Source organism: Xiphophorus couchianus, chromosome 20 (genome assembly GCF_001444195.1).
Source record: "Xiphophorus couchianus chromosome 20, X_couchianus-1.0, whole genome shotgun sequence".
NCBI lineage: Eukaryota > Metazoa > Chordata > Actinopteri > Cyprinodontiformes > Poeciliidae > Xiphophorus > Xiphophorus couchianus.
In genome coordinates, this window is record NC_040247.1 from 28,111,162 (window position 1) to 28,138,861 (window position 27,700).

At 42.2% G+C, this 27,700-nt stretch overlaps 1 protein-coding gene across 5 annotated transcripts in view; it reads left to right on the plus strand.

The window, feature by feature from the left end:
• The window catches only part of LOC114135660 (semaphorin-3F-like), a 77,419-nt gene extending 51,445 nt beyond the window's left edge, over window positions 1-25,974 (plus strand). The window contains exons 4-19 of one of the 5 annotated variants that reach the window (XM_028003132.1): window positions 507-569; window positions 2,132-2,251; window positions 5,335-5,424; window positions 8,241-8,334; window positions 11,134-11,253; window positions 11,434-11,573; window positions 12,979-13,093; window positions 19,773-19,842; window positions 19,935-20,079; window positions 20,252-20,474; window positions 21,684-21,772; window positions 21,870-21,911; window positions 22,172-22,329; window positions 22,650-22,741; window positions 22,889-23,022; window positions 24,607-25,974. In XM_028003132.1, coding sequence (XP_027858933.1) covers window positions 507-569; window positions 2,132-2,251; window positions 5,335-5,424; window positions 8,241-8,334; window positions 11,134-11,253; window positions 11,434-11,573; window positions 12,979-13,093; window positions 19,773-19,842; window positions 19,935-20,079; window positions 20,252-20,474; window positions 21,684-21,772; window positions 21,870-21,911; window positions 22,172-22,329; window positions 22,650-22,741; window positions 22,889-23,022; window positions 24,607-25,071 — 2,160 coding nt within the window. In that variant the 3' untranslated portion in view covers window positions 25,072-25,974. The remainder of the gene's footprint in view (window positions 1-506; window positions 570-2,131; window positions 2,252-5,334; window positions 5,425-8,240; window positions 8,335-11,133; window positions 11,254-11,433; window positions 11,574-12,978; window positions 13,094-19,772; window positions 19,843-19,934; window positions 20,080-20,251; window positions 20,475-21,683; window positions 21,773-21,869; window positions 21,912-22,171; window positions 22,330-22,649; window positions 22,742-22,888; window positions 23,023-24,606) is intronic. The other 4 variants (XM_028003133.1, XM_028003134.1, XM_028003135.1 and 1 more) reach the window with 4 other exon arrangements.
• Window positions 25,975-27,700: the final 1,726 nt, after the last annotated feature.

Below are 27,700 nucleotides of genomic sequence, written 5' to 3' on the forward strand. Positions count from 1 at the left end.
AAAGTTTCAAGTGATTTCGCAACCTCCACCAGGTTTTCTTCCTGGGTTTTATTTCCATGCTGAAGTAGAGCATCCCCCTCTTAACGTCTTTTCCACCATCAAATTAAGGGAATGTAATACATAGACATTCCTTAATTTTCAGAATTTTACTTTAATGTTTAAAACCGTTGATATTTTTCCTTCCACTTCACAATTATGTGCTACTTTGTCTTGGACTATCAATCTCAGTGAAATGCATCAACCTTTCTGGTTGTTTCGTTCCCCCAGCAGGAGCCTTATTAGTTGTTTTTATTTGACTGCACTTTTTATTTTACTTTGGTTTCTCTAATGTGATGTAAGACATATGTATTATTAAACTATGTCAACATTATAGCCATTTCAGCAGAACTCATATTGACATTTGTGGATTTGTCTTTGGACCTTTAACCTACTAATTCAATAAACGGCACTGATGTGTAACAGGTTTGATCGTAGCAATGAAACACATTCTGGTCTCGCCTTTGCAGATCCATTGGCCAGTGTCCGAACGAAGGCGGACAGAATGCCTCGTGAGCGGGAAGGATGCCAGCGTAAGTATGCGTGAAGACGGCGCTTGTAAAAAATGCAGGGTCGTTCCGTTTGGGTGATTCCCACTCTTTCAAAAATATGGAGCATTGAAAGTATAAAATTCTCTCCATTGTTTTTTTTCCCCTTCTAATGTGGATGGCAAGTTCGAAAGGTTTTGAAATCAGCCGAGTAAAAAAGGATTTCCTCTTGCCTACCCAGTGATGGCATAGTTACTTTGAAAAAGTAACTTTAATCGGATTACTGATTACTCTTTGAAATAGTAACTTAGCTAGATTACTGATTATTTGATTTGGAAAGTAATTAAGTTACATTATAAGTAATTTGTTTAGTTACTTTCAGTAGCTGCTAACAACAACGCTGTGAAAATTACATTGATCTTTGCCAATACTTAATTGTAATCTATTTTATAATGGTAACAACAACAATGTGTCTCCACTTATAAGGTTGAACTGAAGTGGAGATTTTTTAATGGTTATAACAGTACAAAAAAAAAAAAACGTGAGTAAGTTGTGTGGTCCACTGTTGTCTGGAAAACCAGGAAGGATTTTAAAGCCCCCATATTTCCCCCCAGCCTCCAGGTTCTGCGTTACGGCCCTGCGTTTGGTGTCAGAGCGCGGAGCTCCTCCTGCGGCTCCACAACTCAGATGGCTGCTGCACAGATTTGTGACACTTATCTTAATATTAATAATTATAATGGCGTTTAGTTGCCATTATAATTATTGGCAACTATGGACACGTTTATTCGTGGCTGTTTTCACGTTTATTGCGCTGTTCAAATTACTCTCCATGTTTGCAGTTTTTTGGAGCGCAACGCGAAGCTCGACGTAATTCAGAGATAATGCATTAACTTGACATTAACAAAGACACAGCGGGACGGATCATCCGGGAAATGATGGACAGGGAGAGCCTGACTAAAACTACCTTAATGACGGACAAATTCTGGGATTTATTATGAGTGTCAGCTTATTTCCAAGCCCAAATGAGCAACTTCACGTTAAAAAACGAGCCAAAAAAAATGGCGGAGCAACCCGCCATTCATTAAATTTGCAAGCGACTTAAAAAAAAAGAAAAAAAAGCCCAAAGCCGCTTCTAATAATCGGACCTGGCAACAGAAACTCAAAATAGTTCCTGTTTTTCTACCAACAAAATGTGCATCTCCCTCCATTGTTTACATTTCTGTCACATAGAGACGTCGGTCACGCGACAAGACGCGTAGAGGAAATACGATTAAATATCAAAAGAAGATAGTAAAGCACAGTAACGCAAAGTGATTTCGATAAGTAACTGTAGTCTGACTACTGGATTTGAAATAGCAACGCGTTAGATTACTCGTTACTGAAAAAAGACGTCCGACGTCAGTAAGTGTTACTAAGTAACGCGTTACTGACATCACTGTGCCTCGCCAAGCAGACATCAACAAATTACAGAGTGGCTTCCACTGAATGATAGCTTATCGAATATTTCTACATTTTGGTAAATCAGCAGATGGTTAATAAAATTACATGAATTCCTTTATATTTGGATTTCATTTCAGGAATAATTTTGCTGTATTTCCTGTTTCCAGGAGGAGTGTGCAAACTTCATCCGTCTAATTGAGCCATGGAACCGGACCCACCTGTACATCTGCGGGACAGGAGCCTACAATCCAGTCTGCACCTTCGTCAACCGGGGGCGTAAACCTCAGGTTAGAAACTGGAACCTGAACAATGCGGAGCCAAAGAAGGCAATCTCAGTAGATAGAAACAGTTTTCTCCACCATTAAGGATTCAGCTTGGCTTCCTTTGTTGCCTCACCTGTCAAACCTTTCCCTCCTACCGCCTTACATTGGCCCTGTCCCAAAACGCTCACCACACCATACGCTCCTCTATGAAGTGTGTACTCTACTCAGAGTGCACATAAGGGTTCAAGTGCACATGCAGGGACGTACCGATCCACTTTTGTAACGTCCGAGACTGGTACAGACATCTGAGGTTCAGTTTCAGACGATACAGAAAAACGATGCTGAATTAAAATGTTGTTTTTAAGCACAGAGTAAATGTACTGAATTACAAATTTATTTGATAACTCTACACCAATACAGTACACTTTAATACGCCAATAGATTCACAAACATGTAAAAACAACACAATAGGAGTATAACAGCCAATGTAAAATAAATAATAGAGACTGAAACTGACTAAAACAATATGCTGACTTCCTTGGTCAAACGTAAAAAATAAACAATGACAAACCTTTTTTCAAATGGTTCAGAAAGTGTAATTAGGAATTCTAAAAACAAAATAAATAATAAAGTATGACGTCACTCAGAGCACAGTGGATAAAATTAGATTGAATAAATCGGCCCTTTTGGATCAGGGACGTTGTCACCGATAGCCGATATAGAATTTTTTTTCACTATCAGGACTGATGCAGATATGAATATCGGATTAGTGCATCTCTGCCACAATTCATCATGGAGCGATGAATTGTGGGTAACACACGTTGCCGAAGTCTGCTGTAATGCAGGCTTAAGCCAAAGTCTGGGTTGAATATCAAGAGGACGTGGCAAAAGAGAACTGGGATACAACGCCCTTGAACCCTGCAGCAGGAATGCGCGTTAGAAGGACACAAGGGTGGAAGTGGGAGTATTGGGACCGGGCCAAAGTCTACCCATTATGATGGCTTTCCTCCATCATTTGGAAACCAGTTCTTGGTGCCATGTGTCTACATGCGGTAAAGCAACCAGCCTCTCAACACACAGCAGTTACTCCCTCTCTGGTTAGTCTCAGCATTTATTGGAAGCCTGAACTAATGACTTTGCCACACTCCCCAGCAACGCCTCACTGGTATTTTTTATTAATTTTTTTAAATATCACACTTGTTCCCAAACAGCAATTAAGGGAATATCCATTTTAAAAAGCACTAAATTGCTGCATTACTGCTTCCTCTAGAGATCACAGAGAGCACGGTTTGCATGAGTTCCCTTTAAAAACACACAGTTCGTCTGTACCCCTTCACCCTCAACACCACAGGCCAATCAAGGACCTCCATCCAGTCGCTCGCATATCCATCCACCGCTTCATGCATTCATCCAAGCAGGCCACCTGCCAGACTCTACTATGTGGGACGTTTGGTAATTGGAAGTGGGAGCTCCCATTATGGGGTGCAAGTGGAATGTTCCATTAATGAGGCCTGTTGTTTTCTCTGGAACAGCAAACAGACGGCCCGAGTCATGGCCCCGACAGCACCTTTTCTGAGGCGGGCCAGCTCGTAAAACAAAAGTCAGGATTCGAGCAGTTTTTACACGTGCCTGGTTCTTATTAATTCAGACAGCCTGTTGTTCTCTGATTGGACCCTTTGAGGATAGCTTTGGAGCAGTGTGCGCACGTGGGTTTGGGGACTGTTTTTAGTGAAATATTTTTGCTTTTGCTGCAGATTTTAGCAGGTTGTAGGATAATTTGGCTGTCATTGATTTAAATGGAGGATAGGAAGGCTGCTGTTGTTCAGCTTTTCTACAGATATGCAATTACAGCAACAACTACTTGTGGAACCAAGCATGACCATGTATAGTGTGCTAAAAGTCTCTTAAACGTTTTCACATTTTGTGACTGTATAACTACAAACTTGAATGTACTTTATTGGGATTTCATGTGAAATAATTAGGGGAAAAAATGAAGCAAGATATAATATATATATATATATATATATATATTTTCTTTTTTTTTTTTTACAAAAATAAAATTAGCATTCTCCATATTATTATGCTGCCTTTTATGGAGGAGATTAAATAAACATGCATGTCACATTTGTATTTTAACAACAAATTGTGGAATTTTCAGAAATAAATCTTTTTTAAAAATGTGATATTCCAGCTGCCATTTAAGCTGCGTTCACAAAGCAGGTCTCGATTCTCTGTTGCAATTTTTTGCTGAAATCAGATTTAATTTTATTTGCGTGATCGTTCTTGCTGCTAGTTAACTGACTGCACTCAGACTTCTCTATGAACGGTCTACGACCCCAAAGCGACCCGTCTGCACAGAAGAAGAACACAGACATCACACAGCATTGCTCTGTTTACTGAGGTAATAATGGAATGAAAATAATGTTGCCGTCTTTGGATCGATTTTGAAGTTGTTGAGCAGTGGGAGCTGACAGTCTTTCCCACAAGATCATAACAAGGCAAAGGAAGTTAAGAAAAAGAATCCTAATTTATCACATCTGACTTCTTCTGGTGCAGAAGTCACTGCAATAACGTAAAAGTCTGAATAATGTGACATGACACTTTGGGAACTACTGCATACACATCTGATTCAGAACCACATATGAAAGTAGCACAAATCAGACTTTTTTGGGGGGGGGATGATAGGATCTGAATTGGGCTGTTCAGACAATCATGAAAAAGTTGGATTGCATATGCCTAATGTGACTGTAGTCTTACTGTGTGTTAGCAGCATTATGATGTGTGGTTGCTAGTGAACAGAAATGGACCGTTTTTATTTGTAAGCAATTTTGAAAAACCAGTTTTTGGCCTTTCACGTAAAATTCCAGCAAAACCCATTGAAGTTTCTGCTTGTAACGAGACAAAAAGTGAAAAAGTTCAAGAGGCATGAACACTTTTCTCCAAGGCAGTGTGTCTACTTTTGCGGTAAATGTTTTACTTGAGGAGTTTCTCATCATGTTTTGCAATCAGAAGTGCCCCATGCAATTCACCCGACTGCACAAGGAGGGCCTTGATCCTGCCTCGTCAGCCGCGTAACATCCAGACTCTATTGCTGTTTCCTGTTTTAGACGTCCATGTATCTGCAGATGGCCCTGGCCGGGGGAAGGGCCAGCCGCGCGGCCGACCCCAGCGCGGTGCACGACACACTTGGACTGAAGGTGCGATGCGGGCCCCTGTTTGCGCCGCGGCCCCAGTGGACTGCCGGGGCTCGCGGTCACCAGCAGCATGCCCTCCATTCTTTGTGTCTGAGCACATCCTGTCAATGCCATTTAAAATCTAAAAGCCATCGTTCGTTTATCTTTGTAACATTTAGCATGCGCCTTTTTTTTTCTTTTTAAGTTTGTGCACCATCCTCAAAATTGAATTTCATGTTTCATTCGTACTTTCTTTGTGTCCTCCTCAATGTCGCAGCACACCGTCTCACTCGTCATCGTCCTTTGTTCGTTTTCGCTTTCTGTATCTGTGTTAAATGCCACGTTTTGCATGAGAGCGGGGTTATCATGTGAAATGGGGCTGATCAGGCTGCTAAAAACACAGGGCACCATTTGAATTAAACAGGCTTTTTGTTCCCTTTCAGCGCATGGCATTTAGTTTCATTTACCACATATTAAGCCTCGTATCAGGAACGGTGGATATTCTAATCACTCACGTTGCTTGTTTGAGTGAATCCAGCTTGCTCCACCCGAGCAGCGCTGCACCCCACAGAGGCCGAGTCAGCATCTGACCCACTCCCACAGCAGGGCATGTTATCCCAGAGCAAACACCAGCCATCTGTATCCAACTGGCTGCGCTATGAGGGAAAGAAAACAGCGACATACTTGAACATGTCTTCACTCGAAAGACTTTGGAACAGGCTTAACGTGAAATAGTTCACTTCAAAATTAGTTCAGTTCCTTTTAAAATGTATTCAAGCCCCATTGGATTTGATTTTAATGTATTGTATTAGGATGTCTATGGTAGACCGACACAAAGTAATAGAGTATCTTTTCAAACATATTTCCAATTCAAATACCATACACTTTTTTTTTCTTTTTTGCAAATTAAAATCTGAAAAGTGTGGCTTGCACTTGTATTCAGAGTCAATACTGTCCAAGTTTTTGTCAGCTTTCCACTTGAGGACACCAAATTTTTATGCTCGTTCTTTCCAAAACAGTTCAAGTTTAGTTAAAGAAAAGCATTTGTGAACAAAAATCGTCCTATAGTTGCTTCGTTGCCCAGGCTGCATCTTTAGTTGGTTGACTGTGTTTGGTTATGTTTGCTGTTGAACCACACTACCTGTGCTTCCTTTAACCTTTTACTAGCTCTGGTTAGAATAATGAAAATAAATTTGCTTAACGGAAACACAGTTTCAAAAAGTTCACATTTATTGAAAATAATGAGGTGGTTTTTCAGCTGTATCAGATTAATGAACTTCACAAAACTGCAATGGAAACAGTGTTTTTACATCATGATTCATGTGACCAACAACCAGATGCTACTACTGGTGGAAATGGTGAGGAAGGCGGCAGGAAGTGGTGCGAGGAAGATGGCATGGCGTATTTTTTAATGACATCTCACATGAACAAACTTATTCATGTGTGATTTTGTTTGAATTTCTTATTTAATGGAAACGTCATAATTTCAAAATTGTTTTTTCGACATTAGCAGAATTCTGACAAAGTTTTGTGCACATTTGCAATGGAAACAAATTGTATTCTCTTTATGCCATTTTTTGATAAAAGCAACTGTTTGCAGTCTGTTTACTTTTAGGGTATCAATGCAAAAGGTCCTGAATCCAAATATCCTCCACAGATTTCCTCCAAACATTTAAAACCATCCATCGTACACTTTCCACTTTAAGATTATGTGCCAAATTGTGTTGGTCTGTCATAAAATCCTAATAAAATACCATAAAGTTAGTTTATAATGTGACAAAAAAACCCATTTTTTTAAGAGGATTGCATAGTTTTGCAGCGTTTGTAATTTGTAATGTGACAGAACTAAGCGAAGCTTTTGCGTGTGGAGGGTTGAGGTCCAGGGTGGACTTTGGACAAAAAATGTATTCAATTTTTTGGGCTTGGAACCCGTAGATAACTGCCTTCAGCTCTAGTTTGATTTTTATTTTTTGACTTTTCTGCTTTTCTGCAGGATAATTATGTCAACTTTTTATACGAACCCATATGGACACATTTTGTGTTTGGGTGTACATAATTATATGGAACTTTTTTTTTCTGCCCTTCACTTTATGGCATGGCTTTGAGTCAACTAGCCTGCACCTTCTCTCTCTCTTTTTTTTTTTCTTTGTTTGCTCAAGCGGTGATTTTAATCAAAGAAGAATAGGTAATTGCAAGTGAAGTGGGTTTGGCGCAGAGCCGCAGTCTCTGTCCCTGATGGGAGTGGAAAAAAAAAAAAAAAGGCGATGCACTGTGGTCTGTGAGGCTCAGCCATAGGACATGTCATCACATGCCACTGCTTTCATTTTACCCTACTCATACGCAAATTTTTGCCAATCACCCACACGCGCTTGTGTGCTGGGAAGCCACAAGCGTCGAGCATCAGTCATCCTGGCCTCCATGCGTGGCTTGTTTTTTTGTGGGGGGGGTTTTTCCCTCCTCTGGTGGATTACAGGTGTCAGCAGCCCGCGCTCCCACCTATACGTACGCACCGAGAAGCTGAGAGGTTTTCAGCTTACTGTGTAGCGAGGCGCGGCCCACGACGCGTTTCTGAAGTTAGACCCGGCACGGGGACGTTGATTAAAAATTCCTGGCTTTCCCTGCATGCATTTTTCTGTATGAACTTACACTCATTATTCTAACACTTCATCCCCCCACCGGGCCCCATGGGTCCCACAGGTGTCAGAGGCAGCGCACACGCTCCCTCCCTCATCCTTCCCCCTCCAGGGAATCACAGTGGCAAGACGAAGAGTGCTGAATTTATTGCCATCTCTTTGTGATTTTTATTTTTATTTTATTTTTACCGTTTTTTTCTGTTTCAGGAAGAAATTTTCCACTTGGAGCCGGGAAAAGTGGAATCTGGGAAGGGGAAGTGCTCCTACGACCCAAAGCTCAACAGCGTGTCAGCTTTGATTAGTGAGTATTACTGTATTATGCGGGTTCGGTCGGGTGAGGACTCAGTTAATGTCCTTTCAAAAATGACCTGTGGGATATTTTTGGTTTCATCCCCAGTTTGTAACATTCCTCTGTCATATATTGTCATTATTTCAGTACAGAAATGTTACTGTTCAAGTCTTCTTTATATCTTTTAGTGTACTGTGTGGTGGTGTTCATTTTAAAGCTCCGCATTACCTTTAGATCTTTCCAGACATTGAGGAATTTCAGTGTGAGGTCAATATTTACTGGAATGTATAACTAGGAAGGCACCAATATGAAAATTGGGGCCAATATGTTACGGCCCGGCTCGGATGGCCGCAACAAAAAATAGGGAGGACACGGTAACCAGAAACATTTTTAGTCCTTCAGAGGCATTTATTTTTTTAAAACAATTGTCTAGGGGAGCAATGGGCGGCAGCCCAAGACGTGATAAACCAACGCTCTCTCAGCCTGGTCCTTCCACCGTCATGGACCCGGTTGGCCCCCACAGGATTCAGCTCCCACAACATGTGAAGCGATCTGCTGGTGCCGCCACTGAGTCCGGATCTCGGCTGGGCCTGGATCTCCAGGTCGTCTGCGCCTGGTTCTTGCATCGGCCATGATCTCATGAGTGGAACGGTGCTCCTTATATACAATCCAGGTGGCCACGTAATCAGAAGCGCCTTCCACAATCGAGGACCTTAATTGACAAACAATTTACTTGCCACATAGCCACACAGGACCGCAGAGCAGGGGCTGTCACAAATATCAATAACCAATATTGATTATTGATATTATATTTAATAACCAATATTTACTGATACAGTAAATATACAGGGCTGCACAGTGTAGCACTGTTGCCTTGCAGCAAGAAGGTCCTGGGTTCGATTCCCGGGGTCTTTCTGCATGGAGTTTGCATGTTCTCCCTGTGCATGGTGGGTTCTGTCCGGGTACTCCGGCTTCCTCCCACTGTCCAAAAACATCAGGACTGTCAGGTTAATTGGTCTCTAAATTCTCCCTAGGTGTGAGTGTGTGTGTGCATGGTTGTTTGTCCTGTATGTCTCTGTGTTGCCCTGCGACAGGCTGGCGACCTGTCCAGGGTGACCCCGCCTCTCACCCGGAACGTCAGGCTGGAAATGGGCACTAGCACCTCCTGACCCCATAGAAAATTGATGGATACTGATACTATGTATATTTCACTATCATTTTATCACCTTTTGAGGGAAAAGGGACCAGAAACAAGGCAACAAGTTAAAAATAAATATTGGTCGGTCGTATCAGATTTGTTTTATTTATCATACCAGTGTGATAAAACATAAACATAAAGGTATGTTTTAGACCAGGGAATATTCTCTTTCCCTGGTCATAACATGACATGACATAAAGCTCAAAAACGTCTTTTCCGTCAGACTGCCCCTTTAACAGTTTATCAGGAAGAATGGAGTAAAACTACAGCTGATTGAGACCTATCCAATCAGACGCCACGCTGTGAATGCAGCCAAAGGTGCATTTAGTTAAAAGAGATTAATATTTATGCACTTTATGTTAACTAATTGCCACTAGTTTGTAAAAAACAAAAAAAATCTGTTGTCATGTTGACATTAAAAGTTTTTTGTAAAATTTTCTCAGTCATGATTGATTTTTAAAAAATAAATAAAAATGGTAAAACATCCAAAGGGGCGAATACTTTTAATAGGCACTGTACAGCTGACTGACAGCTTTCAGCAACAAGCTGCTCCTCCTTCATAAAATCTTATTTATTTTGTATAAGGAACAATATAGCTTAATGATTTTGACTGAGTCACATTTTCATAGACTGAATTTTTGTTGGTTATATTTCAGACAGTACACAAAGATTATATGTTGTTATTATTCTACTTCCACTAATCGACATTTAACCTAAATTGCAGTGTTTTTTGATAATAAGGTTCAATGTGGATGCAGTTATTGATCACGATGCAGCTCCATAAGAAGCCACCGTCCTCCTTTGTCCTTTGGTACAAGGTCTCTGAACCAGTTGCCACCAGTGGAAGGGGGCTCTTCTTTCTGCGGGGTGTAAATCACTGGCACCCCAATCCCACATGAGCGCAATACCAGCTGACCAGCACGGCACCGGGACCGTCGTCTAAGATGGATTAACCTCCTACTGCCATCAGTTAGCTCCATACAAGGGACACCGTTGTTAGTGTTGATAAGGATTAAGAACCCTGCGCCACAACAGAAGATTTACCATTGACCACCAACTGCTCAGCTCGCCGCTACATTAGACACGCAATCATCTGTGGGCATTTTAATGATACACCATCAATCTCCCCACAGCGCCGCTTGGGACCATGACATTGTGTATAACGGGGGTAGAAAAGTATCTGGTTTCTCCTGCTGTCTGCGTCCGCAGAGCCGTACACCTGCTTTTCACAGCGGCGCCATCAGAGCAGATGGAAGAACCAACACATTCAGCTAAGCAGGCTCAACAAACTTACAGCTTGGATTCTTCAATCAGCTACTTTTTTGTGTTTTTGCCAACTGTAAAATTTAAAGTTCATTTCAAAAGTACAAACTTTTTATTTTTTTTACATTTCTATTCCGACTACTTTCAGGGGATTACATTTTAAGTTGCATAGTGCAGCTTTAATGAAAAAGATGGACTTTCCTGAACACAGACTCCGCTTCACACCCAGATATTTTGCTGTGTATTGTATAGTGTATATATGTGATATTTTGCTATTTTGCAGTGTAGACATATGCGCTTTATCAGAGTGTTAACCTGAACTGGGCTGGTCTGTTTTCTCTCCTTGTCAGATGGAGAGCTGTATGCCGGCGTCTACGTCGACTTCATGGGAACGGACTCGGCCATTTTTCGTACTTTGGGGACAAAAACTGCAATGCGAACAGACCAGTACAACTCCAGATGGTTGAATGGTAACGATCCTCTTTCATTATGTTTTCCTCCATGACTTCCTAATATACAACACAAACAGGTTTACAAATGTGCGGCATGGTTAAAGTCTATTATGGTGGTTGCGTGTGTTTCGAATCAACCAGCAGCTTGATTTTAAACAGCTGTGTTCCCCCCTTTTTTCTTTTTCTTTCATGACGTAGATCCCACCTTCGTTCAGGTGCACCTCATCCCGGACAGCGCGGAGAGGAACGACGACAAGCTGTATTTCTTCTTCAGGGAGAAATCCTCCGACATGGGTCAGAGTCCCGTGACCCAGTCCCGCATTGGACGCATCTGCCTGGTGTGTACACACACGCAGTATGGAGTGGTTTCAGTTAGCTTAATGAAAAGAAAACCTGGAGCGTTTAAACGAAGGGCTTGCGCTCTCCTGAGGCGAGTCGCCCGCTGCGTTTGAACAGCTACAGGGTTTGGCTAATGCTAATGTGCTGGAATCCGCATGTGTCTTTATCCTTCCTGTCTACAATGCATCCTTCTGTTTGTGAGACTGCTCTCTGACCTATGACCTCATGGTCTCCCTGGCCTCTTCTCCCTGGTAGTTCTGATATTTCTAGGTGATTTTTGTCTGGAGGGGGAAAAAACGCCGGAAGACTGCTTTATTTCAATTAAATTGAACTTCCTGCGTAGACGCTGGAAACTGAAAGCAAACTGAGGCAGAAAAATAAATCGCAACAGAAAGCTGGTCGAACGTCATCGCAGAAAAACTAAATCTTACCAAGTATTTTTGGTGTAGTTACAAATATCTTTGTACATTTGAAATAAGACAAGAAAGAAGCTTTTCAGCAAGAAATAGGAGCTTGTATAAAGTCAGTAATACCTAGTTCTGCTGGCGGCTATTTAACTTTTTTTTTCATGTTGTAAGTGAAGTAATCTTTTTTCAATAGTATTAAGGAATCACTTACTTAAAACAAGCTTGTATATCTTTCCTAAAAGTTATATTATAACTTATAAGTTAGTTTTGTGTTATTTCAAGTGTACTTAGATATTTGCAGTATAAACTACACTAAAAATACTTGGTAAGATTTGGTATTTTTGCAGTGATCTTGGTGAACTTAATGTTTGTGTTTGTACGGCTTATTTTAAGTGTGTGTGTGAGTGTGTGTGTTTCCATCTCCATGAGGTTTATATTGTTGCGTGATCATAATGGCTGGGATATGTACTTGCTTGCTTGTCGTCTCAGCTGTTCTCTGTTGTATTTGTTTAGAAGGGAGGGTGTGGGGGTCGGGCAGTGACCCAACACACAAACTATCTCCCAGCGGACACTACGCCGGCGCCCTCCAGAGGCACGGCCATGTCACTGCTCGTTCACATCACGTCTGGATGCTCTTGCCGTTATTCTTCACACTGATCTTAACCAGATGCGTAAACGCAATCAATTTTGTTGAAACACTTTCACTTCTTACACCGTAGATGGTTGGAAAAAGAATGTGAACCAACAGATATAGCTGAACTCGTCCTCACCAGGACGAATTCTGTCTTCACTCGGTAACAGCTGGAGGAGATAATTGTTTGTTGACCCAGTCATCTACCCCTTTCTACCTTCCAGACCTTACAACCAGCCCTGTGTGTGGGTGTGTGTGTGAGAGCTTCTGCATGGTGGTTTTTCTATGTGAAGAACAGTCAGAGGGATGTAGCTGATGGAGAAACTGTGTTTTGTGCTCATCCCCTCCCTCAATCTCTCGTAACAGAACGACGATGGAGGTCACTGCTGTCTGGTCAACAAATGGAGCACCTTCCTGAAGGCCAGGCTTATCTGCTCAGTCCCCGGGACCGACGGCATGGAAACACACTTTGATGAGCTCCGTGAGTGTATACGCATTTCCATCTGCAAAGTAGCATCCTTAATATTTTAGATGTGATCACACATGAAAGAACTAAAAGTACAAACACTTTTTTTTTCCTTTATGAGAAAAAACAAAGAGGGGCAGCATCACCCCTCATGAGTTCAAACACACATACTGTACACCCCCATGTGAAGCTCAAGTCATTAATACTGAGTGTGAACAGCACAAAGAATCCCACTACTGTAGGTCTTTAAAATGTTTGTGGGAATATACATTCTTGTGTGTTTGCAAGAAAGTAGGTTGATGTTGGTGAGTTCAGATCAATGACCTGGAACTTCAGTCCGTTCTCCAGGGGCGTGGCTTCAACCCGTTTCTCCCCAATCGGCCGTTGCCAGATTTGTCTCCATTTGCAGATCCTCTGTTGTTCCTCTGTATTTTCTGGAACAAGGGGATTACAAGCCAGCTATTGTGTTCAAGATTACATTTGATTGGCGGCAGACTGCATTGGCTGATTGGACTGTGGATTTACACCATTGGATGAGCGAAGGCGGTACTTGCGGAAGAGCACATACAGCATCAACTGGAAGGGGCAACCCGCAGCACACAAATATACCGAGAGATTTCGGCGGAAATTGGCCGGGCAAGCGCAGATGGGCAAAATTACATGATCAGTTTGTTGACGCCTACTCCTGTGCACCCACATTTCCACACCCTTGCCCATATTTACGCCCACATAGCGAGGAAGAAACTGCCAATGGTGATTAACCCGCTAGAGAGAAACTTGACTATGGAGAATCATCCATTGACTATGGACCATAGTCAATCATCCATTGACTATGGGCAACGTATGATTGTCAGACTGTGGAGGTAACCTTGGAAAACCCTTCTTCTTCATCTGTCTGCAATGGTTTATAGAACCAACAAGGTAACCTAGGAACAATACGTGAGGCTGCGGTACCTCTAACTAATCTAAAAGAATAAAAAGCACCTTACCAGGATTGTTTCTGTAATGGCAACTCATTGGAAGAATGCATACTGGTTCTATGCCTGTCTAGACTCATAAAAACACCATTGCGGTTTTATAGGTAGGGTCTTGGTAGTCCATAAACTTCATAAAGTGTAAAATGTTCATGTGTGGAGTCAGTTGACATAAATGACCAAGTGCGGAAAAAGTTCTGGCTCTTCCTTTTCCAAATGAGGGTTCTGCCTCCACTGGTTAGTTCAGTGTTGACTCAGACACAGCAGTGCAGAATGATTCTGTGAGATGGATGGTGATTACTGTCGGGCACCCATGATTAATTGTAGGATATTGTAGTTAAAGGCCATAAATGTGGAGCAAAGCGGTGCGGTGAAGGAACAAGGACAGACATGCCAGGGTACTGAGTGGGCGAGGGCGCGCGCGTCAGATTTCAGAGCCGCCCTTCCTGCCAAGGACTCGAAGAAGGAAAGGTAGAGAGGAAATGATGGAGTTTTGTATTTACTGTCTGGCCTGAGTGGGTTTTTTATTCTGGTCCTGGAAATTTGTGGTTATGGAGGAAAAATCTGTCTCATGTGATGCACAAAGACAAATAGGTAGTTTATAGTTTATAGCAAAAGTATTTGCAAAACTTTTACACATTGTGTTACGAACGTATTCAACTTCGAGTTTTGGTGCTAGACTAATACAAGCTGGTGCATAAATACAGACTGTGATGGAAGTCTGGACCTAAACACAATTGAAACAGTACATTAGCACTAGAATGGCTTGAGTTAGTCCACTTTGACATATACCTATTTCGGCTTAGATAGTCCAACTGGCCTGAAGGATTTTATCTAGCAGGTGCTTTTGTTCAGTAAATAGGGCCATTACCTTAGAAGTACCCTGGTAATGGCCTCAACGCATCTCACAGTTGCACAATTGTTCCTTAGACTTCGACTTCGACTTAGACTGACTTTGTTGTCATTTTCAATGCACAGGGTGTATACAGAACAAAATTTTGTTGCATACGGCTCAGGATAATGTTTGAGGTTCCAATGTTGTGAGTAAAATAAAATACAGTATAAAATATGAATATAAATCTAAATATAAAATATAAAGTGCAGGACTGACAGTAAAATAGAAGTTATTTAGCTCTGTACATGTGCAAGGTATAAAGTGGAGACCAGTTTTTGAGTGCAGTCCAGTTAAGAGTTCAGCAGTCTGATGGCAAGTAGGAAAAAGCTGTTTCGGAACCAGGTGGACCTGCACCGGATGCTGCAGAACCTCTTTCCAGAGGGCAGCAGGGAGAACAGTCCATGGTGGGGGTGTGAGGGGTCACTGATGATGTTTCGGCCTCGGGACACGCATCCTGCATCGATGGTTGACCTGACACTTCGCCCTTTTGCCTGAGCTGGGTGTGGAAGGTTGTTGCCGAAGCAGTTTCTCCTTGTGTGCCTTCTTCTCACTCACATGAGAGTTACCGAACTCTTTTGCAAGCTCAACCAGGAAGTCCACCCGTCTCTCCTGCACCCCAATGCATGCCTGATAAAGCACATGTGCATTCAGTGCTGCCATGTCAATCATGTTTGCCAGGTTTGCTGACCAGCTGTCACATAGTGATGGAACCTTGGTCACCCCCCGCAAGATTATGACTGAAATAAATGCCATTAGTTCTTGTGAACTAAATAGGTGAAGCAGTCACCTATTTATCCTCCACAGCACAAAAGGCTGCATGCAAATTTGCATGTGCTAAGTCTCCCAGATTTCTTTTGCTTACACTTTTTGCATGATTTTTTTGAGCTGGATCAACACAATTAATTTGGTTAGCTTATTTCTAAACTGTCATGTTATACCCTCTTAGCTTTATTTCAAAGAGAAACATTACTAATTTCTTTTACACAAACCTTTGCATATTTTTTGAAACAGATTGTATGTTTTGCAAACTCTATGTACATTTGGCAAAATGACCTGGATAATGCAGCACAACATCATGGATCAGCTGCAAAAAGTCACATCTCTCCAAAAACACTTCATGTATGCTTCAAAACTAAACTGAAGAGCATTACCTACAGGAGATCTGATCTCCTGTAGGTATCATAGATACCCACCCCCAACATGGACTATTCACATTCCTACATTCTGGCCTGACGGTCAACGGCCACATTTACAATTGAAGAAGGGATGCTAATTTGAGCCATCAGAGTCGTCAGGGTGGACTCCGGCCTTTTGGCCCTGTTGAGCCGATATGGGAAGGACTCGAAAACCGAGCCATCCTAGTGCTAAACCAGTTGCAAGACTTGAATATTAAAACTGAATGAACCTGAAATATTTGGGAAAGAAAAATATCTATTTCTTTGTCGATCGGGTTTTTAAGTGATATTAATTGCCACTTTATTGTTATTGCAGTAAATACCACAAAGTATACAAAGGAATTTTCAGTCTATCTCACCCCTCCCTAATCTAGATCTGCGGCTTAGAGATTTGAAACCATAATTGCCAAAAATATCTTCTTTGTTTCCTATATCCTACAAAAAACCATGGATGTTGGTGGCTGTAATGTTCAGAGATATGAATATGTTTGCAGGGAATATCACATTTCTGAGATCTCAGTGAAGTGGCATCATCTACCCCGCATGGCACAGATGCGGAGCAGTTGCTGCTGTATGAGTCAGATCTGGGAGGAATCGCAAGTTTCCACCGATTCTATAAGAGTCATTGTAAAATGTCTCGTAGTCTTGTTGCCAAAGGAAAGCCAGCAACCTGGAATTCTCCTTTATATTTACTTCTGATTTGAAATAAACCTTTTCAGAAAAAGCATGTTATTTAGTGACATGTGAGACTTTATCTTTCAGGGATATGCTGAGAAACAAATTGGTCGAACAGAAAAGAAGTGGACCTGAGTGATCAAAACCCAAAGGCTGATCAAATTTTAAAGGGGCGGCATCATGTGTTTTCCAGGCACAAAGTGCCATTTTATAGCATAATCACTAAGCTATGTGAACTTCAGTTGCTATAAAAATTCTAGATACATATCAAACATGACTTAAAGGAAGTTTGGCTTTGTAATTTAACACCTTGAAATTGGACCTCTGTCTCTTTAAGAAGCTCCACGTACAGGAAGTCATCACAACATGGCTCCTCTATTAAACCTTTAACAATGTTTTTATCAGCGTTCTACTAAGAAGTAGCTACTATAATGAGCAGAAAAACACTGTTCCATCTGTTTCAGCAGCTGTGCAGTTCCATGAGGTGTTAGCTAATTGTTGCTGGCTAGTTTGAAGGAGCTGCGTGGGGGCGTCGCGATTTGCAAAGCAGAATGTTTGCCGTGGGAGATTGAAGGATTTCTCAAACATGCATGAATCAAGACAGCACTCCAAATATTGAGTAACATGCGCGCTCCAGAGCGAACACATCACCGACGCATCAGAAGAGCTTTTCAGTTTCCTCCCTTTGAAGCCGCGATCTGTTTCTCTTCTCAGACGTATCTCTCTTTCGAGTGTGCGCTTGTGTTTCCTTCCATGCAGATCCACAATTTCTGGGACAGCTGTATGTCATGACGAGGATCAGGTGTTGCGTGACGCCCGTGGCAGCTCGTTGGTCTCAACCCATGACGGTTCCGCTGCTGTGTTTTTTGGAGGGGGGGGGGTTTCCGGGGCAGCTGTGGGAGAGATTGGGTGGATGGGAAGATGTTTCTGAGCTCCGTGGTTTTCTCCAGAGAGGAGCTCCGGACTGCAGACGGTCCCTGGAGGACGCCCGTGCAGCCTCAGTACTGTTGACAGTCAAAGACAATCCTCACACCAGCCGTGTATCACAGTATCTACACAGGAAGCTGACAGCTAATTCCTCATGCTGCTCTACATGAGACAGCGAGCGCATAAATCTTGATTGGAATACGTATTCTTTTCCAGCGTGCGATCGGTTCCTCGCTTTCGGAGTGCTAATGCTGTATTTTTAGCCTGACTTCTTTTTTTTTAACCAAACTGGGGGTTTTTTTTCAACTAGGTTATAGCAGCTCGTGTTGATGGCCTTTGTCCTGTCGCAGGCAGCGAACACGGCTGTCTCCTGGGAGCAGTATTTAGGTCAGGTTCTGAAACAGCAGGAAGACTTATCACCTGTACTTGGCATCAAACAAAGGATGAGCTAAATCAGGCAGTGCCGGCATCAGAGCTCTGCGGGACAACTAGTGGGAATGTTTGGGATTCAGGGACCTAAAGACCAGGCTTCAGTCGTTATGATGCTGCTGTCCTATGAGATGAGAGATTCAGAACCTCCTAAAGTTTTTTAATACCCTTTGAAATGCTTTTGATTTTGTTTCATTACAGCCACAACTTTTAAGTCGAGTTTATTTGTATAGCACATTTTATCGACAAAGCACTTCACAGTGTTTTTACAATATCGAAACAACAATCACCAATCACGAAATAAGCAATAAACATTACATTTTGTCCAAATCATCAAGGAAATGCACATCAAATATGTCGATCAAAAGTCCAGTTATTATGAATCAAAGATAACTGGTTTCAGCCTTGATTGAAAGGAACTAAGGGTTTCGGTTGTTTTGCAGTTTTCTGGACTACAGTTCCAGATCTGTGGTGCATAGAAACTGAATGCTTGGTTCTCCATGTTTGGTTCTGGGGCTGCAGAGCTGAACCAGAACCAGAACCTGAGAGGTCTGGAAGGTTGATACAGCAACAGATCTTTAATGTATCTTTGTGCTAAGCTGTTCAGGGATTTATAAACTGCTGGGAGTATTTTAAAGTCTTTAGTGGTTTTGACAAACATAAACCTAAAAAGCGTTGCAATTATATGTCTCAGCTTCTTAGTCAACTCTAGAGACTGAAAAGTTTTTTTCATCATTATTTATTTGCAAAATACCTCAATCTCTGTTGGTTTGGATGAAAAACATATGTGAAGAGCAGGTTATTTGGGGGGTGGGGGGGTTTCAAATATGCAACAGATTCTCAATTGGTTGTAGGTCCGCCGGACTTTGACTAGGTCATTCTACACTAGTTAAAATTGTTCAATCAAAATAAATTCTACCTTTCATAGTTCTAGGTTGATTTAACTTTGTACTGCAGGAAGGCAAACCTTTTATCCCAGTTTCAAGTTGTTTGCAGTTTACAAGATTATTTTTTTCTGTTATATCCTGTATTTACACTGCAAAAACACAAATCTCACCAAGTAGTTGTGGTTTCTGTAAATATCTTGGTACACTTGAAACGAGACAAAACTAACTTCTCAGCCTAGATATGGAGCTTGTGAAGGTCAATAATTCCTTAATATTGGTACACAATATTAGTACTAGTTCCACTGGCAGATTATTTCACTTATACCAGATTTTTCCCATGTTATTTATACGTTCAGCACTGTTGAGCTTCATTACTGGAAATCGAAACAGACCAGGTTTCATCAACTCAAATTTATGACTTTTGTTCTAAGATTTTTCTAAGACCTTTACGAATGAAATTTAAGACCTGTAGCGTGACAGAAATGAGTAGAAGAAAGTCACATTTTATACACTAGTTTTTTCACAGAATGCACATAGGACACTCAGGTGTTATTATTTTCCAATATCCTCTGATTATCCAAAAAGAAACATGGATCTGTGAATATTCTTCCAGCTGAACAAACAAAGGGAATTGCCGTATGGCTGGAAATGTTTACTAGCCTGTCTTTATGTAAAGCAAAATCTTTATCTTTATCAATGCATTAATCTGACAGCTGCTCTTCTTCCTTATAGGAGATGTTTACATCCAGCCAACACAGGACACAAAGAACCCCGTCATCTACGGCGTCTTCACCGTCTCTGGGTTTGTTCCCTTCCATGAAAACGAATCCTGCTGTGTTTCCGTCGCCGTCACCTGCGAGGCGAACTTAACCCGCTCTGACGTTTGCACCACAGGTCCGTGTTCAAAGGCTCGGCCGTTTGCGTTTACTCCATGGCCGACATCCGCATGGTCTTCAACGGGCCCTTCGCCCACAAAGAGGGTCCCAATTACCAGTGGGTGGCGTACACGGGGAAGATCCCCTACCCTCGCCCCGGCACTGTAAGCCCCTCCTCTTCCACCTCAAAGCAGCTGAGCAACACCCAGGCATCAGCATATCCAAACTGAAGTTATAACTATTCATTTTGAGCAGCAATTCTTGTGGGGGGGAGACCTTTAAAAAAAAAAAAAAGTTGCGCTCCTGCTCAGGTTGTTGTTGTTTTTCTCCCCCCAGTGCCCTGGAGGAACATTTACGCCCAGCATGAAGTCCACAAAGGACTACCCAGATGAAGTGATCAACTTCATGAGGAATCACCCTGCCATGCACAACGCAGTCTACCCAGTGCACAAGCGCCCCCTGGTGGTCCGAACCAACGTGGACTATGAGTTCACCACCATCTCAGTGGACCAGGTGACAGCTGCAGACGGCAATTATGAAGTGCTCTTCTTAGGAACTGGTGAGTTGTTGTTTTTTAACTTAAGATGTGATTTGATTGGCTCAGTCCAAAATTAAACTACATGATGACAGAAAAACTGCATCATTTCCACCATTTATTGTGTAATTCATTTATTTACATATTCTTACTTTGATTAACATGCATTCCATTATGTAGTTGTACCTGTTACTTACCAAAAACTAAACTATTTAACAACCATCATGAAAGTCAGTCTAAATGAACCGACAAAAAATGTCAGATTTATTGAGATGATTTTTACTTCTGATTGTCTTTGTGTCACATTTGGGCTAGAAAACAGTTTTTGTGAGTAAAAGGTGAAAAGCCGAAGGTTGGTTCATGCTACATGAATGTAAATGTGATTTGAGGGAATATTTGTCCGGAACGATGGACAGAACCAGCGTTCCTCACGTTTAGTTTCTAACTGATTAAGATGAACCCCTGAACCCTTTGACCCGAGTCGACACACCGAGTGACACTGTGGAGAACAGGATCCCCCCTCTGTGGAAACAAACCCCATGTAAATGAGGGGCTCTCGTCTCCACAGCAATCCGTTGTCTTTTAAACAAAAGCATTCTTTCCTTTTTGTGCTTGAGTGGAAATTTAACCAATCAAAGGGTTTTTCTCACCTCTCTCCGCTCACATGGCGTAAACAACAAGATTTGTACCTGGAGGGCAGAGGAGGATGAGCAGCGGGAGGGAAAAGAACAGTGTGGGAGGAAAGAGGGTCAGAGTTAGCGTACCCATCACCCTGATCTGCCCTGCTGCTGGGAGGCTGATCACCGGTTTGCCTGCGTAGGCTGAGCGTCTGATGAGGCCGCGGCTTCCACCGCGCAGCTTGCTGCCCTCACATGCCGCGGGTGGCGCTTCCCGACTCTTTTGTGCTTCTGAGCGCCACCGGGTGGCGGAAGAATGCGTGTCGGGGTTCAGAGGACATCATAAATCTCGGGTATCAAACTCGCTGGAATTCTCCACAGAAAGCAAACGGAGCAGAGAAAGCCGCCCAAACCGGTGAGAGACGCAGTCAGCAAGAAGAGAACTTTACGTCATTGGAAAAAATAAAAGGTTAACCTGGTGAGAGTTATGTCTACAGCGTGTTGATGCTTGGATTATCCTCACTGATGACTGCAAACACGCCTCTGAGGGGCTGCAGAGAGACGGGCGGTGGGGGCAGCAGCCGCATGGCTGATGGGTGTGTTTTGTGCTCCACAGACAAGGGAACAGTTCAGAAAGTCATCGTCCTGCCCAGGGACGACCTGCAGACCGAGGAGCTGGTTCTGGAGGAGGTTGAAGTCTTTAAGGTGAACCCTCTGCACACTGCATCACACTTTCACTTGTTGCTTGTTCTCAAAGGGAAAAGCTAACAGAGTTTTCTTGCTTCTTTGCTTCTACGTCAAGGTTCCCACTCCTATAACGACGATGAAGATCTCATCCAAAAGGGTAAGCGAGCGCAAACGCAGATTTGCTTCTGGTTTTCTAAACTGAGCTGGAAATAATGACTGACGAACTTGGTTTGCTCCACATGATAACAGTTGGTAGATGCAGAGTTGGGGTCAAAGAGCAATCTGCCAGGTGGATGTACTTCAAACCCACGATCACAAAACAAATTATGCCTGCAATAATCTTCAAAATAATTGACCCCTTCTTCTACGCTCTGGGTGGTCAGTAACTCTTAGTTCCGTCCTTTTTTGCGTCCACAGCAACAGCTGTACGTGTCTTCTGCGGTCGGCCTGACCCAGTTAGCCCTCCACCGGTGCGACGTGTACGGCGAGGCGTGCGCCGACTGCTGCCTGGCCAGAGATCCGTACTGCGCCTGGGACGGCAAGTCCTGCTCCCGGTACTCGGCCTCACAGAAGAGGTAAGCACCAGCCGCAGCCGCACGGTCAGCGAGCTCACTAACAGAATAATTAGATCAGTTGGTTCAGCGATACTGAAATCAACCTGCCTGTATGGCTGACTGGCTGTTTTGGTGACGGGTCAATTTGTTATGATCTCTAGGTACACTTAGCTTAACAAGACTAATATGTATATATGTATAAGAAATGTAAAGTCATATATCGAAAAGATGGAGATTCGTTGTTATCTGTTTGTATTTTCCTCTTCATTTGGTTTTTATGTGTTACTGAATGGCTTTGAATGGCTTGCGGTTGCTTTATGATGTTTTTCTCTCCTTATTTGGCAATACTGGTCTGACCCATTTAGACGTAGCCGGAGGCAGGACGTCCGGTACGGGAATCCCATCCGACAGTGCAGAGGCTTCAACTCCAACGGTAAGCAGGCTTCTGCTTGGTCACAACCCCATCGTCTCCCTGTCGAGATGTAGTGACTGCACTATGGCAGGTCAATGGTTACCGGAGAAAAGCAAAAGAAACCATTAGAAAAGTCATAAACATGAGTTTGCTGTCTCCACTCTGCAGCCAATAAGAACACTCTGGAGATGGTGCAGTACGGGGTGGAGGGAAGCAGCACCTTCCTGGAGTGCCAGGCCCGATCTCCGCATGCCGTCATTAAATGGCACCTGCAGAGAGACAACAGTGACCGCAGGAAAGAGGTTGGTCTCACACACACACACACACACACACACACACATATCTGTCTTGTCTTGAACTTTTGTGTACCGTTTGCTTGGCCTGTTATAACTTCTTTTTTTTTGTGCGATGAACGATAATATGGTTGTTTTCAGAACATTTAAGTATTATCATGGTATTAATGCAAGCACAACCTCTCAAAGATCGACAAACTTAAATTTTTAGTGAATATTCAACACTGGAACTGGAAGACAGTTTAAATATCCAAAGTAAATAAAGAAAATGACCGAAACAAAAGAAAATGGATACTGAAGTCTCTGTAAACAAAATTGTTCTTCAATGAAGGAGGGAGTTTAGACCAAAACATCAGACTGAAGACTTTTATCATCTGGAAAGAGAGAGAGAGACAGGAGAAAAACAATCATGCAAATGGAAATTATGGAGCTCGTTTAAATTTATCACGTGATAAATTGATTTATCTCTTCTTGTGACAGGCTCACTGTTTGCCATGGGAAGTGTAAGAGACAAAAACCTGTTAGAAGCTCAAAAAGACTGAAGATCGTGGTGAATTTCAAGGGCCACAAAGCACAAAAAATTCATTTCAAAACATTTCCTCTTATTAAAAGTCTTTGCCACATTTTTAGATTTTTATTTAAACAGCAATAAAATACATTGAAATTTGCACGAAACATGCCAAAGCATTCTGTTAAATACTTTTTGCCAAGCGCTGTGAATTTCCCATTGAACTCATGTGGCTCCACTGTCCTGTTACCTTTTTATTTTTGAAAGCGTTACCCAAATTCCTCCTTTTACTTCCATATGTGGAAGACGAAGAAATGAGCGTTTCCTCTGGGCGTTCGCACCCCACATACATTTACAGATTTATTCACTATGCGACACGTTTGGAAAAAATAACCCCAGTATAACGTGTTGTTGATTGTCAGTTAACTCAATGAAGTGCTTTTTGTTCAGATCAGCTAACGCTACGACGACTTGTCCTCAGGCCAGGGGGAAGGACAGACTGTAAAGGTTAGCTGTGAACATGCTTTAATACACAACCCTCAGGCAGCAGCTTTTATTGTGAGACCATCTGTGAACAAAAGCTTCTCTTTTATTGACTCTCCTGTTGGATGTAGTCTCTCCTCACACAGGATGAGATAACACTAGGTTTGTTGGACAAAAACAAAACGCAGGCACTAATTAGATTTCTGGGTGTAGGTGGAAAAACAATGGCAAGCTGAGTGTACATAAGAGATCACATCAGTATTACTGTTGTTTGTTTTTTGTTTGTTTTTCTTGTATCTTTGACGTGAGGCAACTGTCAGAGGTTAGCTGCGGGTCAGCAGAACCTTTAAATGAAGCTGTTGTTTCAGCATACGGCAGGGAACAGTGATCATGATTAATCTGGGTTGTGTATTTTGGGTGTTATTGGTGCTAGTTGAATCCAAATGCTCCCACACTTTTCAGATTTTTTGTCAATACTTTGAAAATCCTGCTGTTTTATTTTTTTTTCCTTCTTTGTTATGCGCCCCTTTGTGTTTATCAAACTCCTGCTAAACGTTCCGACGCTCGTCGTTTGACCTCTCGCTGTCCTCCTCCCTGCGTAGATGCGCTCTGACGGGCGGATTCTGAAGACCGAACAGGGTCTGCTGCTGCGCTCCCTGCAGCCGTCGGACTCCGGCATGTACCAGTGCACCGCCACCGAGAAGAACTTCAAACACACGCTGGTCAAGCTGCAGCTGGTCGTGCTGTCGGGCCGCGCCGTCAACAACGCGCTGGTGGACGGCGGCGGCCTGGTGCCGTCGTCCCTTCACTCGGCCGGCGCCCAGTGGACCCCCAGCGCGGGCCAGTACAAGGACCTGCTGACCATTCTGAGCCAGCCCGAGATGAGCCTGATCAACCAGTACTGCCAGGACTACTGGCAGTTCGGAGACCCGCTGCTGGGAGCGCTCAAGGCGAAAGACCTGAAGGAGCTCAAGGAGCAGAAGAAACCCCGCAACCGTCGGCATCACAGGGAGCGACATGAGGAGGAGGAGGAAGAGGAAGAGGAGCAGCAGGGAGTAGAGACATGAGGAAGCTGACTGTGTGTTTGAAACACAACCTGCCCCCCCACCGACCCTCCTCCACCCCCGAGAAAACTGGGAAAGACTCGATGAGATGAGAGAGTAGCAGCTTGAAAGAAAAAGATGAAAAAAATCTGCAAACTGAATGAAAACGGCTTCCAAACGAAACCCCAGACACACACACACACACCCCAACACACACACCTCCCTCAAGCAGTAACATATATAATACACAGTATTTATTGTAGGTTGTAAATAGTACCATTCTGTGGATTTCTTTGTACTTGCAGTAAAAAAAAATAGAAAGAAAAGAAGACAAGCTCTTTGTGTATAGGTACCACTTTGGGGTGGGAGGGCGGGGAGAATATTATTGTCGTTGATTTCAATGTTGCTGTTACTGTCGGTAGGAAAAACCCCATTCATCAGCATCGTGTGAACTTTGACAGCCTGCGTGCGAGGAACGCGTTGTTGGAGCGCGAGCTGTTCGGACTCAGAGCGGACTACGACGAGGAGCTGCTGAGAACAAGGTGACGGGAGAATTTTTTTTTTTTTTTTTTTACTGTTATTATTATTATTGTTATTGTTATTTGTGGATACTCCAGAAGAGTCTGTGTTGCAGCCTCCCTGTGGCTGCATGCAGAGAGAGAGACTTCATGTTGGAAGAGGGACCACTGGACCTTGGTCCCAGTTATCTGTGGGGGGTCAAGGGTCAGGGGTCAGGGGGGGGACACACTGCTTTTCTCAGTGGGAATCTTTGTGTTTCTTTTCTGTCATGTCTGTGTAGATCAGAGGGACTGATTGTAAAAACAATGTGGACCGTCGCTGCGTCTCGCGCCAGCTACTAATCGGGATCCAAGAGATTTATTTAAAAAACAAAACTAAATAAATAAATAAAATGTTTACTTTCAAAAAGTATGAGACTTACTTTCACTGTGCGGTGCCTGGCTCAAGTGTTCACACAGGTGTGAGTTATTTCACATTAACACTACAACTAAAGGCTTGAATGTATTTTATTGGAATTCAGTGTGACAGGCCAACATAAAGCGGTGCTTAATTAGAGTGGATGGAAAAGATTTTTAAACTATTTTATGAATATAAAAGTGCGGAGTGCATTTATGTCCATCCTATTGCGTAAAACAGAAATTTTTTCAATGTAATTAATAATCTGCCAATAGAACTAGAAGGTTTTCATCAATATTAAATAATTATTTCCTTATAACACGCTCCTATAACTTGCTGAAAATTTACTTGTGAATTACTTTTGTCTTATTTCAAATGTACTAAGATATTTACACTAGAAACTAGACCAAAAATACTTGGAAGATTTTGTGTTTTCATAGCGAACCACCTTTTTTTTTTTAACTATGGTTTTGGGGGAACGTTGAGTATTGACTTACGGAAAGTTTTTTTGCTAAATACTTGAAACTGAGATACATCTATGAACAACAATTTTCGAGTCTTGCAACAGATTCTAAACTTGAGTCAAGTTTGTTTGTACAGCACATTTAAGGAACAAGGCAGTTCAGAGTGCTCCACACCATAAAAACTTATATTATTTTAATTAACCTGGATTTAACCAGGTAATTTGATGAAGGACAAATTCTTATCTTCAAAAATACATTCAAAAAAATCATACACCAGAATATCGTACATGCAAAAACAAAATATCAAAAAATCTGAGAAAGAAAATAAAAAAAACAACCATATTCATACTGACTAAATGTACTATAATACACAAAGTCCCCTGTTTTCAAAAGCAATTATATTGATCATTTATTATTGTTTTTACTGAGTTGATAAAGGTTGATATTGAAGTTGGCTTATTGAGCTTTAGTGGTTTTTGCAAGTGGCTGCAGCAAAATGAAATGAGGTTTTGCCTAATTATGTACATAATACAGTCACCAATTATGAAACGTGTAATAAACACTAAACTTTGTCAAATGTTATCATCAAAATCAAGCAAATACACATAAAATATATTGACCAATGTTCCAGTGAACTCTAAGCAGGTGGTTCTACAGCATTGGTTTTAAAGGACCTCAGTGTTTCGACTGTTTTGCAGTTTTCTAGAAGCTTGTTCCAGATTTGTGGAGAATAGAAGCTGAATGCTGCTTCATAGACTAGAACCAGAAGACCAGAGTGGTTTGTGAGGTTGGTACAATAACGACTGATCTTTACTTTAGTCCATTTAACCATTTAGTTTAGGTTAAGGTTAATGTTTTCTGGAAAGTGAACCTTCACTTTAGCTCCATCTATTCTGAAGACATTTTCTTGCACTGGATTTTATTAAATCAGACTAAAAAAAATTAGGAAGCATACTTTTCCTTCCACATCACAGCTATGCACTGCTTTGACGCCGTCTGCCACGTAAAATACCAATAAAATACATAAACGTTTGTAGCTACATGGTGACAAAGTGTGCAAAAATTCAAGCTTTTTGAACACTTTTTCGAGGGACGGTACCCAAGCTGCTGCTCTACGTTCAGACACGCCAGCTGTCTAAATCGGTAACCATGACATCACTTTCTTCAAACGTCCTTTGGACGGATTTTGAGGCGTACAAGCTATAAGGATTTGCACACAAGGGCATTATTTAGTTTTATTTTTCAAGGGACATTGGCAGGGGCCAAAAAAAACA